This window comes from Oryctolagus cuniculus, chromosome 9, assembly GCF_964237555.1.
Source record: "Oryctolagus cuniculus chromosome 9, mOryCun1.1, whole genome shotgun sequence".
Lineage (NCBI taxonomy): Eukaryota > Metazoa > Chordata > Mammalia > Lagomorpha > Leporidae > Oryctolagus > Oryctolagus cuniculus.
The window spans coordinates 102,603,948-102,616,758 of record NC_091440.1 but is presented as its reverse complement, the minus strand read 5'-3'; the positions used below and the strand labels follow the sequence as shown (position 1 = coordinate 102,616,758).

The window sequence follows — 12,811 nt, the reverse complement described above, 5'->3', positions numbered from 1 at the left end:
CAAGCTCCCTCCCTCCGCCGTCCGCTTTCCTGTGCGAGTCGCCGGACGCACCGCCCAGCCCGCCCGCAGCCCCGCGCCGGGCCGGGACCCATTTAGGGGGCATCGCGGGCCTCGGGGAGGGGCTGGGAAGGGGCCAGGGAGCGACCGCCCGGGAAGGGCGGGGGCCGCGGACCGCGCGAGTGCGGGCTGCGCGCGGCGGCGCGGGCGGCGGCGGCGGCTCGGAGCGGCGCGGAGGGCCGGCCGGGCGCGGGCGCGGGCGCGAGCGGCGCGGCGGGGGCGGGCAGCGCGGCCCGGGGCGTTCCGGGCGGCCGGGGAAGCGGCGGGCCTGGGGGGGGAGCGCGAGAGCGGGGATCGCGGTCTGCTCCCGGGGCCGGCGGGCGATCGGAGCCAGGTGGGGGTGGAGAGGGGGATGGGGGCCGCCCTCCGAGGGGGTCGGGGCCGCCGCCGCCGCCGCCGCGGCGGCGACTGAAGCCAGGAAGAGGAGAGGGGGGCGGGGGAAGCGGCCGCCGCCGCCCCCCGGAGGCGTCGGAGCCTGGAATCCCGCTCGGAGCCAGCCAGCCGTCCCGAGCTACGACCAGGTAAGCGCTGCCGCCGCCCGGGTCCGGGCCCGAAGCCGCCCCGGCCCGGGCCCGCGGCTCCCCGCCCCCAACCCTCCCAGTTCCCCCTCCCGCCGCCGCCGCCGCCTCCATTTGTTATTTTCCCAATCCCGTCCCCCCGCTGCGGGCCCTGCCAGGCCTGCGGCCGGGGGCCCGAGGAGGGATGGGGGGCCCAGCACCCCGAGGGTCGGGAGGGCGGGGGAGGAGGGAGGGTCCCAGGAGGAGGTCTGACGGGGCCAGAGGGCAGCCGGGGCCAGGGGACCGAGAGAGGAGGGACCCCGCGGTGGAGGCTGGGCGGAGGGAGGCCCGGGGATGCTGCGAGTGGGGTTCGGGGCGAAGGCAGAAGGGATCGGAGGGATGGCAGCGAGGTGGGGCGCGGGAGCTCTGGAACCCGGGTTCCTGAGCCCGAGGGAAAGGGGTGTGGTAGGAGGGGAGAGGGGGGATTGTAGCTGAGGAGGCAGGGGACTCGAACCTGGGGAACCGGGGCGGAAGAGGTCCATCTTTGAGAAGCAGAGCCCGAGGCTTGCCAGGATGGGAGTGGGAAGGCCGTGCCTTTGTGACTGGGTTTTCTTCGGCCCACTCCAGATCACCTCTGACCCTGTTTTTCCCGATCCCAGACACAGAGCTACTTCTTGGAGAGGGGCACTGGGGCCCAGGAGGGTGGGTCCTCCTGAAATTGGTGGGAAGGCAGAGCTGGAAGAAAGGGTTTCTGGGGAATGGAGGAGAGGAGAGAATTAATAGGCACTTCAAACAAGTTGTGACCTCTGCCCTCAAATCCCAGAGCCTTCCTGCTCCTCTAGCCTTGCTCTCCAGCCAAAAAAATCTCCCCTGTGCCTGCTCTGACTTCTGCTAGGCTGGGGACCCTTAAGCTCCGGAGGAGGGTAGAAGTTGCTTTGACACCTGGGGGTTGGGGGTGGTAGTGGCTGCCGGATGGACCCCTGGGGAGGTCTCCTCAGGGGGCATGGCTAGGCATTTTGTTGCCATGACAGCCAGCGGGTGGGGTGTCCAGTAGGTGAGGGATTTGGGCCTGTGGCTGTGTCCTTGGAACTCCGGGCTGGGCTCTGGGGGATGTTTCTGGTGGTGCTGATGGGTGGGGGTGCATCCACCGCTGCACTGCCTTGGGTCCCCCGGCCTGCTGGGACGTGCAGACATGTGACTCGCCGGTCACAGGTCACAGGGGCTTCTCCCAGTTGCTCGGCCTGGGCATGGTGGGAGGGCGAACATGCTCCTGTTGCTGTTAGACCATCTTTTGGCAATTCCTCTGGCCTCTGCCTCCCTTCGTGTGTTTTGGCATCTTTGCTCTGATATTCTTTCATTTTCTTAGATGCGAACTCCCGAGTCTCCCTTCCTCCTTCCCACACAGGCCCCACAGTGACCCCTTCCCTCAACTAACCTTTGACCTTCTACTCCTTTCACCTTGTAGGAATGGCTGGGCCTCCATGTACGAGGCTCAGGAGAGAGGACCAGGAGACGGCTTAGTGCAGTGCGAGCCAGGAGACCTGGACCTTGTCCCGGTGTGCCTCTGTGACCTTGGGCGAGTCTCTTCTCACTTTGAGAAGGAATTGTGGAAGGCATGACCCCTGAGGCCCCTCCGATAGGCCTGGACCTAAGAAGGTGTAGCCAGGGTGCTATTACCCGCTAGTCTGGGCTGCATTGTTATCTTGGAGTCACTTTGGACTGGTTTGTTAGTCTGGCAGTTCTGGAATGATGATGGGGGCTGGACGCATGGTCCTGAAATTCACCCCTTTCCAGAGAGCTTTGTGCCTCAGTTGTATTCCTTCTGACGCCCATAGATCTCCCTTAATTTCTCTGCTGTTCTTAGGGACTCTTCCCGTTTCTCACCTTTTCACCGCCTCCATCTGGTTTGTCATTTTCCTTGTATAGTAAGGGGAATGGAGGTGAATGCACTGCCTAGCTGCCAGATACACAGTAGGTGCTCAATAAACACCAGCTACAGTGGCTGCTGTGGGGGTCAGAGGACATGTATGTAGCTCAGCTGCTTGGAGCCAAAACGTGAGCCACGGTCAGAAGCACACCTCCCCATCCAGCCCTGACCCCTTCCCTCCCCTGTCTGCCACTCCTCATACCCAAGATTAACCTACTCTTTGATGACTCTTGCCTTCAGAGCTACTCATTACAAATTTTTATCAGATTTCAGCTGATTAAAAAATGATTCCTCTGTACTTCAGGCACACTGCTGTCTTTCCCTGCCCTTTTGGATGCCCTAACCCTTAACTGACTTGGTGAACAGGTTCTGTGTGGGGAGGAGATGGGCACCCTGCCCCCTCCTCGGCAGGAGGGCTGGCACAGAGGCACCAGTCAGTCTTCTTTGTTGTGCCTTTGTTAAGACTGCTTTCCCAGTTTCTTCTTCTTCGTCTTTTTTTTTTTTTTTTTTTTGGTTGATGGTATTTTAAAAGCAATCTACACCACAAACTCAAAATATTGGCAAATGTTAGTTAATAACAGAAAATGACTAGTCTACTGGATAGACAGCATCAGTGGGAAGTTAGAAGCTGTGGCGATCTGTCCTGACTACTTTGTGAGGACACACAGCGCCTTACCCTGGCTAGGTTACACTTGCTCCTCACTGCCTGCCTCGGCAGAACAGTCCCCTAGAGGTGAGTGAGAAGTCATCGCTCTGGATTCCTTGAGGAAAACTTGCTATAGAATACAGACTGTGGAGGCCTCCTGGGCCTCCTGAGATGGGTAAGCTTTAGTCTGTTCTCACTGAGGCTGGCGGCACTTAATTCAAGAAGAAAAACTTACTGGAGGGGCAGACATTTGGTGCAGTGCTTAAGACTGCTTGGGACGCCTGCATCCCATATCGGTGCCTGAGTCCAGTCCATGCTCCTCTACTCTGAGCCAGCTTCTTGCTAATGTGTACCCTCGGAGGCAGCAGGTGATGGCTAAAGTATCTGGGTTCTTGCAACCCACGTGGGAGACCCAGACTGAGTTCCTGACCCCTGTCTTTGGCCTGGCCCAGCCCTGACTATTGCAGGCATTTGGGGAGTGAACAGTATATGTTAGAACTGTATCTGTCTGTGACTCTCTACCTTTTAAATAAAATGAAAATAAGTACCTATTTTTTTTAATTTACTGAAAGTAGGGACTTAAAGGCCAATATCAAGAAAAGAATCACCACATATACATGATCATCAGTGGAGGATATAAAAAGGAAGAAAACACTGTGAAAATAACATTTTGCTCTCAGAAGATCTTACAGCCAATATTATGGACAGATGTGACCCTTAGCAAGAAATACAAATAAGTACAAATGAAAATAGCTGAATATAGAATTATATAAAATTAACTTGTCTCAGGTTTTTTTTTTTTAATATTTATTTATTTGAAAGGCAGAATTAGAGAGGGAGTGAGAGACAGAGATCTTTAACCTGCTGGTTCATTCCCCAAATGGCTGCAAGAGTTGGGGCTGGGCCAGACAGATGCCAGGAGCCAGGAATTCTATCCTGGTCTCCCATGTGGGCGGCAGGGGACCAAGAACCTGGGCATCTTCTGCTGCTTTCCCAGGCGGCTAGCAGGGAGCTGGGTGAGAAGTGGAGCAGCAGTCTCAAACGGATGCCCATATGGGTGTTTGCAGTTACAGTGCTGGCCCACTGGGGGAGGTGTTTCGGTGGGCGCAGTGAATCGAGCTGCTTGGGATGCATGTCCCCGCTGTTCTGCACTTCCCATGCCAGATTCCTGCCAATACTCCTGGGAGGCAGCAAATGATGGCCCGAGAAGCTGGGTTCTTGCCACCCACGTGGGAGACCCAGATGGAGTTCTGGGCTCCTGACTTTGGCTGGACCCAGCCCTGGCTGTTGCAGGCATTTGGGAAGTGAACCAGCAGTTGGAAGATCACTTTCTGTCTCTCTTATACTACCTTTCAAATAAATAAATCTTTAAAAATAAAGATGCCTATCTTGCTATTGATAGATATGGATGGCTATGCCATGGAGAGGTGTTTGTCCCTGTGTAGGCCTTAAAAACCTGAGTCTGCACGCCTGCTCCCTAACATTTTGAGCCTTTGGTTCTTAATGTGAAAGCCTTCACTTTCCCCTAGCCTTAGGGTACTCACCTGCAGTCAGTGTTTGGTATCCATGGGGGATTATCTGCAGGACCCCCCTCCCAGCCCCCAGACACCGAAATTCACAGGTGCTCCAGTTCCTTACCTGATGGCACGTCCTCCCATGTACTTTAGGTCACCTAACACCTAATACAGTGTAAGTGCTATGTAAACAGTTGTAGTACTCTGTTATTTAGAGAACAATGACAAGAAGTGTGTATCTGTTCTCTACAGACAACCGCGGTAGGACTAACCGCACAGCACAGTAGGAGGCTGATAGCGCTGAGTGCTGCAAGACGGAGGACTGTGACACAGTGGGGGCTGCGGCTGGGGCACACGGCCTCACTCGGGGGATGCAGTGCAGTGTGTGCAGCATGTTTGGAATTTCTGAATTTTTAGAAAGATGCAGATGTGGAACCTGTGGCAACAGAGCCGAGTGTGCTGGAGAATGCATCTTCTTGAGGCTCTCCAAGATGAAGCTCTGATATTTGGGGATACCTAGCTTTGGTTTTAGACTCCTAGGGGTATGCCCCTTTGTATTGTACAATGGCACATTCTTCTCCCGTTGTGAAAAAAAGATTCTTTCCTCATCCCTGGGACTGATCTAGGCCTCCTGAGAATCCTCACTAACTTCTGAAGGGAGTGGAGCAGAGCAAAGCAGAGGAGGAGGAGCATGGGCTTTGAAGGCAGAGCTGTGCGCGTCACTGTCACTTGTCTTCGCTCTGTGAGGTTGGGCACGTCACAGTCTCTGAGCCCCAGTCCTGCACACCCGTGATGACAGTGATTAGGCTCACCTTTCAGGCCTGGCTGTAAATATCAAGTGAAATTAGGTATGTAAAGGACCTGACATAAAGAAGGTACTCGGTAAATTCAAACTTCATGTTTTAATTAGATTTTTTTAAAGGCAGAGTGACACAGAGAGAGGGACAAGAGATCTTCCATTTGCTGGTTCACTCCCCAGATGCCTGCAACAGCTGAGGGTGGGCCAGGCTGAAGCCCAGAACCATGATCTCCCATGTGGGTAGCAGGGACCCAATACTTAAGCCTTCACGTGCTGCCTCACAAGGGCATTCGCAGGACACTGGATCAGAAGCAGAGCAGTTGGGACTTGAACTGGCCCTCCAACAGGAGATGTTCTTTTTTTAATGCTCTTTTGCAAGGCTCTAGAATTCATGCATTCATGAGAATTCTTTAGGGATTGAGAACTGTAGAACAGTCCTGGATTGGGGCTCACAGGTACCTCTGAATAGTCTGCCTTTCCTAGAGATGCGAGATTCTATCGTCAGCAGATTTCCCTGACTTGTAGGTAGCTGCGGTTGCCCACAGGACAAGCCAGCAGTGCCTTCCATCTGCACTTCCTGTTCCAAAGGCTCAGGGCTGAGCCACCGAGCCCTCCAACAGGCACAGTCACATCACCATCTGACTCTGGTTTGCACACTGATGGTCTTTTCTCACAGGTTTCACTGCGGACAGATCCTGCAAGTTCCAGCTGCCTATACTGGAAACTTGAAGATCCTGCTTCCTGCTCCCCAGGCCACGGGTGTGGGGAACTTGGGGTGCAGCAGAGAAGTTTCTGTATTCAGCTGCTCAGGCAGAGGAGAATGGGGTCTCCACAGCCTGAAGAATGAAGACGCGACAGAATAAAGACTCAGTGAGTACCAGCTGAGACGAGAGGCAGGAGGTCGGGCCAGGGAAGCCAGGAGGCAGAAATAATGTGCATCCTACAATGAGGCGCGATGGAAAGAAGTGATTCCTGCTTCCTTCTTCTCAGATGTCGATGAGGAGTGGAAGGAAGAAAGAGGCCCCCGGGCCCCGGGAAGAGCTGAGATCGAGGGGCCGGGCCTCCCCTGGAGGGGTCAGCACGTCCAGCAGTGACGGCAAAGCCGAGAAGTCCAGGCAGACAGCCAAGGTATCTGTGCTCAGGTCCTCCCGCAGCATGCTGGGGGCGGGTGTTGTGGGGGACTTCCTGTCTGGCAGAGCAGGCCCAGTGGAGGCTTGGGAGGCGGAAGACAGAGTTTTCTCTTTCCCTCTCACAGAAGGCCCGAGTAGAGGAAGCCTCCACCCCAAAGGTCAACAAGCAGGGCCGGAGTGAAGAGATCTCAGAGAGTGAAAGTGAGGAGACCAATGCACCAAAAAAGACCAAAACTGAGGTGGGGGACCCTTCTGACCTCTGGCCTGCTTTCTGACCATTCTTCTTCTTCTTCTTTTTTTTTTTTTTTTTTTAAGATTTATTTATTTGAAAGACAGGATTACAGAGAGACGAGAGAGCTTCCACAGGTGCTGGTGTTGCAGGTGGCAGCTTAACCCGTTCCACTGGCCCCTGTTTTGTGACCATTCTTTTCCTCAAGTTTCTTTAGCTCACCATTCCTACCTTAAAGCCTCCTGGGAAATAAGAACAGCCATCTCTTCGTGCCTACCAGCGTGGTCCTGTGAGCTGTCAGGCAGATGTAGGGCTTTGACTGCTAGAGGAGCAGGCAGGGCCTCTGGGGGACTGTAGCCTCTGAGTGAGAGGAACACGTAAGCCAAGGGAAACACAGAAGTGGTCCTGTAAGAAGCACCAAGGGTCTGGGGATGATGACAGGAGAGGAGGGTGGGTGTGAGATGGTGTAGGACAGGGATTCCGAGTCAGTCGTGGGTGGGGAGGGTGCGTGGGGTAGACACTGGAAGAGGGAGTCGGGTTGTACAAGGAGGGAAACAGGTGGCCTGTTAGGGGCGCCTGAGGATGCCAGGAGAGTGAGGATTCTCCTTTGACCAGGAACACTCTTCACAAGTCGGTGCGTCATGTGCTGTGAGAGGCCCCGCTGTTGGGAGACAGGAACTGAAAAAAGAGGCAAAAATGGCTTTCCCTACAGCAGGAGCTCCCGCGGCCACAGTCTCCCTCGGATCTGGACAGCCTGGACGGGCGGAGCCTCAATGACGACGGCAGCAGTGACCCTCGGGATATCGACCAGGACAACCGAAGCACGTCCCCCAGCATCTACAGCCCTGGCAGTGTGGAGAATGACTCCGACTCGTCTTCTGGCCTGTCCCAGGGGCCAGCACGCCCCTACCACCCGCCTCCACTCTTTCCTCCTTCCCCTGCACCACCAGACAGCACCCCCCGGCAGCCAGAGCCTGGCTTTGAACCCCATCCTGTGACACCCACTGGATACCATGCTCCCATGGAGCCCCCCACATCTCGAATGTTCCAGGCTCCTCCTGGGGCTCCTCCCCCTCACCCACAGCTCTACTCTGGGGGTGCTGCTGGAGGGGTTTTGTCCGGACCTCCAATGGGTCCCAAAGGGGGAGGGACTGCCTCTTCAGTTGGAGCCCCTGGTGGGGGAAAGCAGCACCCTCCACCCACTACCCCCATTTCAATATCAAGCTCTGGGGCCAGTGGTGCTCCCCCAACAAAGCCACCTACCACTCCCTTGGGTAGTGGGAATCTGCCCGCTGCTCCACCACCCGCCACTTTCCCCCACGTGACACCAAACCTGCCTCCCCCACCTGCCCTGCGGCCTCTCAACAATGCATCAGCTTCTCCTCCTGGCCTGGGGGCCCAGCCGCTACCTGGGCATCTGCCCTCCCCCCACGCCATGGGCCAGAATATGGGTGGACTTCCTCCTGGCCCAGAGAAGGGCCCGGCCCTGGCGCCCTCGCCCCACCCTCTGCCCCCTGCATCCTCCTCCTCCGCCCCAGCCCCCCCAATGAGGTACTCTTACTCATCCTCTTCCAGCAGCTCTGTGGCAGTCTCCTCCAGTTCCAACTCTGCCCCCCAGTACCCAGCCTCCCAGGCACTGCCCAGTTATCCCCACTCCTTCCCCCCTCCCACAAGCCTCTCTGTTTCCAATCAGCCACCCAAGTACACTCAGCCTTCTCTCCCATCCCAGGCCGTGTGGAGCCAGGGACCTCCTCCCCCTCCCCCATATGGCCGCCTTTTAGCCAACAGCAATGCCCATCCTGGCCCCTTCGCGCCTTCCTCTGGGGGCCAGTCCACTGCCCACCCACCAGCCCCAGCCCATCACCACCACCACCAGCAGCAGCAGCAGCAGCAGCAGCAGCAGCAGCAGCAGCAACAACATCACCACGGCAGCTCCGGGCCGCCTCCCCCGGGCGCATACCCCCATCCTCTGGAGAGCAGCAGCTCCCACCACGCCCACCCTTACACCATGTCTCCCTCTCTGGGTTCTCTGAGGCCCTATCCCCCAGGGCCGGCACACCTGCCCCCACCCCACAACCAGGTGTCCTACAGCCAAGCAGGCCCCAACGGCCCCCCAGCCTCTTCCTCTTCCAACTCCTCTTCCTCTTCTCAAGGTTCCTACCCCTGTTCACATCCATCCCCTTCACAGGGGCCCCAGGGCGCGCCCTACCCCTTCCCACCGGGGCCCCCGGTCACCACCTCTGCTACCCTCTCCACGGTGATCGCCACCGTGGCCTCCTCGCCAGCAGGCTACAAAACGGCCTCCCCGCCTGGGCCGCCACCGTACGGAAAGAGAGCCCCGTCCCCAGGGGCCTACAAGACGGCCACCCCGCCCGGATACAAGCCGGGGTCGCCGCCCTCCTTCCGAACAGGGACCCCTCCGGGCTACCGAGGCGCCTCACCGCCTGCCGGCCCGGGGACCTTCAAGCCAGGCTCACCTACGGTGGGGCCCGGGCCCCTGCCACCTGCGGGGCCCTCAAACCTGTCATCTCTGCCGCCGCCACCTGCGGCCCCTAACTCAGGGCCCACCCTGAACGCCGCGCAAATCAAACAGGAGCCGGCGGAGGAGTATGAGTCCCCCGAGAGCCCGGCGCCCCCGGCCCGCAGCCCCTCGCCCCCTCCCAAGGTGGTAGACATGCCCAGCCATGCCAGTCAGTCTGCCAGGTGAGCGGGCGTCCGGGGCGGGGTGCAGGTGGGGTTGGGATGGGGGACAGAGCAGGGAGACGTGGTAGGGGCCTGGCGGTCTCGCGGTGCTCTGTAAAAGGACACCGTAAACGGCCCTTGAGGGCAGCAGCTCGCTCGCGCGGGCTCAGCTGCGCTACCTCCCGCGCCTGGCAGGTTCAACAAACACCTGGACCGCGGCTTCAACTCGTGCGCGCGCAGCGACTTATACTTCGTGCCGCTGGAGGGCTCCAAGCTGGCCAAGAAGCGGGCCGACCTGGTGGAGAAGGTGCGGCGCGAGGCCGAGCAGCGCGCGCGCGAAGAAAAGGAGCGAGAGCGGGAGCGTGAGCGTGAGAAAGAGCGCGAGCGCGAGAAGGAGCGCGAGCTCGAGCGCAGCGTGGTGAGTGCGTCACGAGGTGCGCCGCCCGCCCCCTATCCCTCCCTCCTGGTCACTGCGCAGCGGGTCTGGGAGGCTGGGGGAGTTACCGCCACCTGTCGGAGAGGAGGAGCCACTACAGTCCAGGAAGTGAATCGCGAAAGGATTCTGGAATTCCTGGGTTGGAGGGAGGCGGAAAGATTCCTGGTGGATAGTTCCGGTGGGGCGAGGCACTTTGGCAAAAACCTGGTGAGACGGATGGACAGCTTAGGACAAGCACCCTTTTGCGTAATTTCCCTTTGACTCCATTTCTCCCTGTGCCCCACAGAAATTGGCCCAGGAGGGCCGCGCTCCAGTGGAGTGCCCATCTCTGGGCCCAGTGCCGCATCGACCTCCATTTGAGCCAGGCAGTGCTGTGGCCACAGTGCCCCCGTACCTGGGGCCAGATACTCCAGCCCTGCGCACACTCAGTGAATACGCTCGGCCTCACGTCATGTCTCCTGGCAATCGTAACCATCCATTCTATGTGCCCCTCGGGGCAGTGGACCCAGGGCTCCTGGGTTACAACGTCCCGGCCCTGTACAGCAGTGACCCAGCTGCCCGGGAGAGGGAGCGGGAAGCCCGGGAACGAGACCTCCGCGACCGCCTCAAGCCCGGCTTCGAGGTGAAGCCCAGCGAGCTGGAACCCCTCCATGGGGTCCCTGGGCCAGGCCTGGATCCCTTCCCTCGACACGGGGGTCTGGCCCTGCAGCCCGGCCCACCTGGCCTGCACCCTTTCCCCTTTCACCCGAGCCTGGGGCCCCTGGAGCGAGAGCGCCTCGCGCTGGCAGCCGGGCCAGCCCTGCGGCCTGACATGTCCTACGCAGAACGGCTGGCAGCAGAGAGGCAGCATGCAGAGAGGGTGGCGGCCCTGGGCAATGACCCGCTGGCCCGGCTGCAGATGCTCAATGTGACCCCCCATCACCACCAGCACTCCCACATCCACTCGCACCTGCACCTGCACCAGCAGGATGCCATTCACGCAGGTGAGACTTCTTCCTTGCCTACCCCTGGGTACTCTGAAGTTCTTGTGCTTCTGAGATCGCCGCCCTGACCTTTGCTCCCCCGACACGTGCACATCCCTGTTCCAGGCCCCCAGCCAGCCACAGAGCCTGTGTTCCCCACCCCCCAGCTCTCGGTGGTCTGGCCTCCTGCCCCTGCTAAGAGGCCCAGGCTGGAGCCATTTGAAGGCGCACTGCCTTTGGGTCCCGCTCCTTTGCCCAGGCCCCTCGCACATCCATTTCCTTGTTCTGGATTCAGCTTGGTCCCTGACACCCCCTCCCACCTTCCTCCCCCATCTCTAGATCTGCAGCTTTGGGTCTGGGTGTCCCAGGCAGCCCTGGCCGGGTCCACTCACTGTCCCAGTCCTCCAGCTCCCTTTCTCCCAGACTCCCCTGTGTGCTCTCCCTGCACGGTCTAGCGTCTCCTCAATGCAGTCTACCGCTGACTTCCATTTTTTCAGACCCCTCTGCCAGCTGCAATCTGTCCCATCATCCACATGCCCGTCCCCCTGGGCTCCTGCTCTTCCACGTGATGGCCTCTGTCCCACCAGGGGTCTCCTTGTGTTTCCTTGCGCATCTCTTCCCAGGCTTGGATCCCTTCACCCAATGCATGGTTCTCCCTCAGCCTGCCCGCCTCCCAGTGACGCCTTCCTCTTCTCTGCCCTCCAGCCTCTGCCGCGGTGCACCCTCTCATTGACCCCCTGGCATCAGGGTCTCACCTTACCCGGATCCCCTACCCAGCCGGGACCCTCCCTAACCCCCTTCTTCCTCACCCTCTGCACGAGAACGAGGTTCTTCGTCACCAGCTCTTTGGTAAGGATGGAGGCTTTGGTGGGAGCAGAGCAGAAAGGGGCGGGCAGTGGGCTGGGGGAACTGGGAATGGGAGGAGAGCTGAGGCCCTGCCCGAGGGGGGTACACGTGCCAATGCTAGGCTAAGAGGCTTGAATCCCAATTCCACTCCACCATTGGCAACAGGCAAGACTGGCTGTACTAGCTAACCTTCTAGTCTGTGTCTCGTGCAAGTACCTGGGCTGGAACTTGGTATCCACCAGTCACATGCCGCTGCCCTTCCTGCTTCCAGCTGCCCCTTACCGGGACCTGCCAGCCTCCCTCTCTGCCCCGATGTCTGCAGCTCACCAGCTGCAGGCCATGCACGCGCAGTCTGCCGAGCTGCAGCGCTTGGCGCTGGAACAGCAGCAGTGGCTGCACGCCCACCACCCACTGCACAGCGTGCCCCTGCCAGCCCAGGAGGACTACTACAGGTACACGGGGGCACAGCCAGCCTGGGGTGGGCTGGGAACCTCTCCTCCCCGGCCTCGTGTCAAGGTTGCTCTGTGTCTCACTTCTCTGCTGTGTGCCGCCCTTTCTCCAGTCACCTGAAGAAGGAGAGCGACAAGCCGCTGTAGAAGCTGCCATCGAGAGCACCCGTGGCTCCCATATCTCACCCTGGAGGTCCCCTTCCTGGCCTGTCACCGGAGCCCAGGAGAGGGTGCTGCTTACTTGCAGGGCCTCTGCAGCTGGGCAGAGGGAGGGAGGGAGGGAGGGACAAAGACCAAGGCCCACATGGTGTGCCCAGGTGGGGAGGTGGCCAGGGTGGGGACAAAGCGCACGGTGTCTGGGCCAGGCCCCTCTTCCTCGTCCCCCGGCTTTCCTCCTCCCCCGTGCCCCTTCCCGACCCTTTGGTGTGATGATCTCATCTGTTAGATGTGGCTGTTTTGCGTAGCATCGTGTGCCGCCCCCACCCCTCCCCAGTCCCTGTGTGCGCGCCCCTCTGCGATGTACGCCCCGTGCCCCCCACATTAATAATTTATATATATAAATATCTATATGATGCTCTTTAAAAAACATCCCAACCAAAACCAACCAAACAAAAACATCCTCACAACTCCCCAGGAA

The 12,811-nt window shown here is 59.1% G+C and overlaps 1 protein-coding gene and 1 long non-coding RNA gene across 4 annotated transcripts in view; one reads left to right on the top strand and one right to left on the bottom strand.

The window, feature by feature from the left end:
* The window catches only part of LOC127492052 (uncharacterized), a 24,633-nt gene extending 23,428 nt beyond the window's left edge, over positions 1-1,205 (bottom strand). Inside the window, exon 1 of the long non-coding RNA XR_011378974.1 lies at positions 1,069-1,205. This is a non-coding gene — a long non-coding RNA (uncharacterized lncRNA). The remainder of the gene's footprint in view (positions 1-1,068) is intronic.
* On the top strand, positions 29-12,811 carry ATN1 (atrophin 1). Of its 3 annotated transcripts, none has more exons than XR_007921020.2 (10): positions 29-578; positions 6,117-6,310; positions 6,431-6,568; positions 6,696-6,809; positions 7,512-9,502; positions 9,677-9,899; positions 10,204-10,900; positions 11,503-11,728; positions 11,997-12,177; positions 12,288-12,811. XR_007921020.2 is itself a non-coding variant. In XM_051850151.2 (10 exons), exons 2-10 carry the CDS (start codon positions 6,284-6,286, stop codon positions 12,319-12,321), a joined length of 3,549 nt encoding a protein of 1,182 aa, XP_051706111.2. In that variant the 5' UTR covers positions 29-578; positions 6,117-6,283; the 3' UTR covers positions 12,322-12,811. The 3 variants fall into 3 exon arrangements, 2 of the variants coding, with proteins under 2 accessions (XP_051706111.2, XP_051706112.2); XM_051850151.2 differs by having other exon boundaries at positions 11,585-11,728; XM_051850152.2 differs by having other exon boundaries at positions 36-578; positions 7,515-9,502; positions 11,585-11,728.

Coding starts and splice junctions, on each gene's coding strand:
- ATN1 (XM_051850151.2), top strand. CDS start 6,284: ATGAAGACGCGACAGAATAAAGACTCA. Junction 6,311..6,430: donor CGCGACAGAATAAAGACTCA/GTGAGTACCAGC, acceptor CCTTCTTCTCAG/ATGTCGATGAGGAGTGGAAG. Junction 9,900..10,203: donor GCGAGCTCGAGCGCAGCGTG/GTGAGTGCGTCA, acceptor TGTGCCCCACAG/AAATTGGCCCAGGAGGGCCG.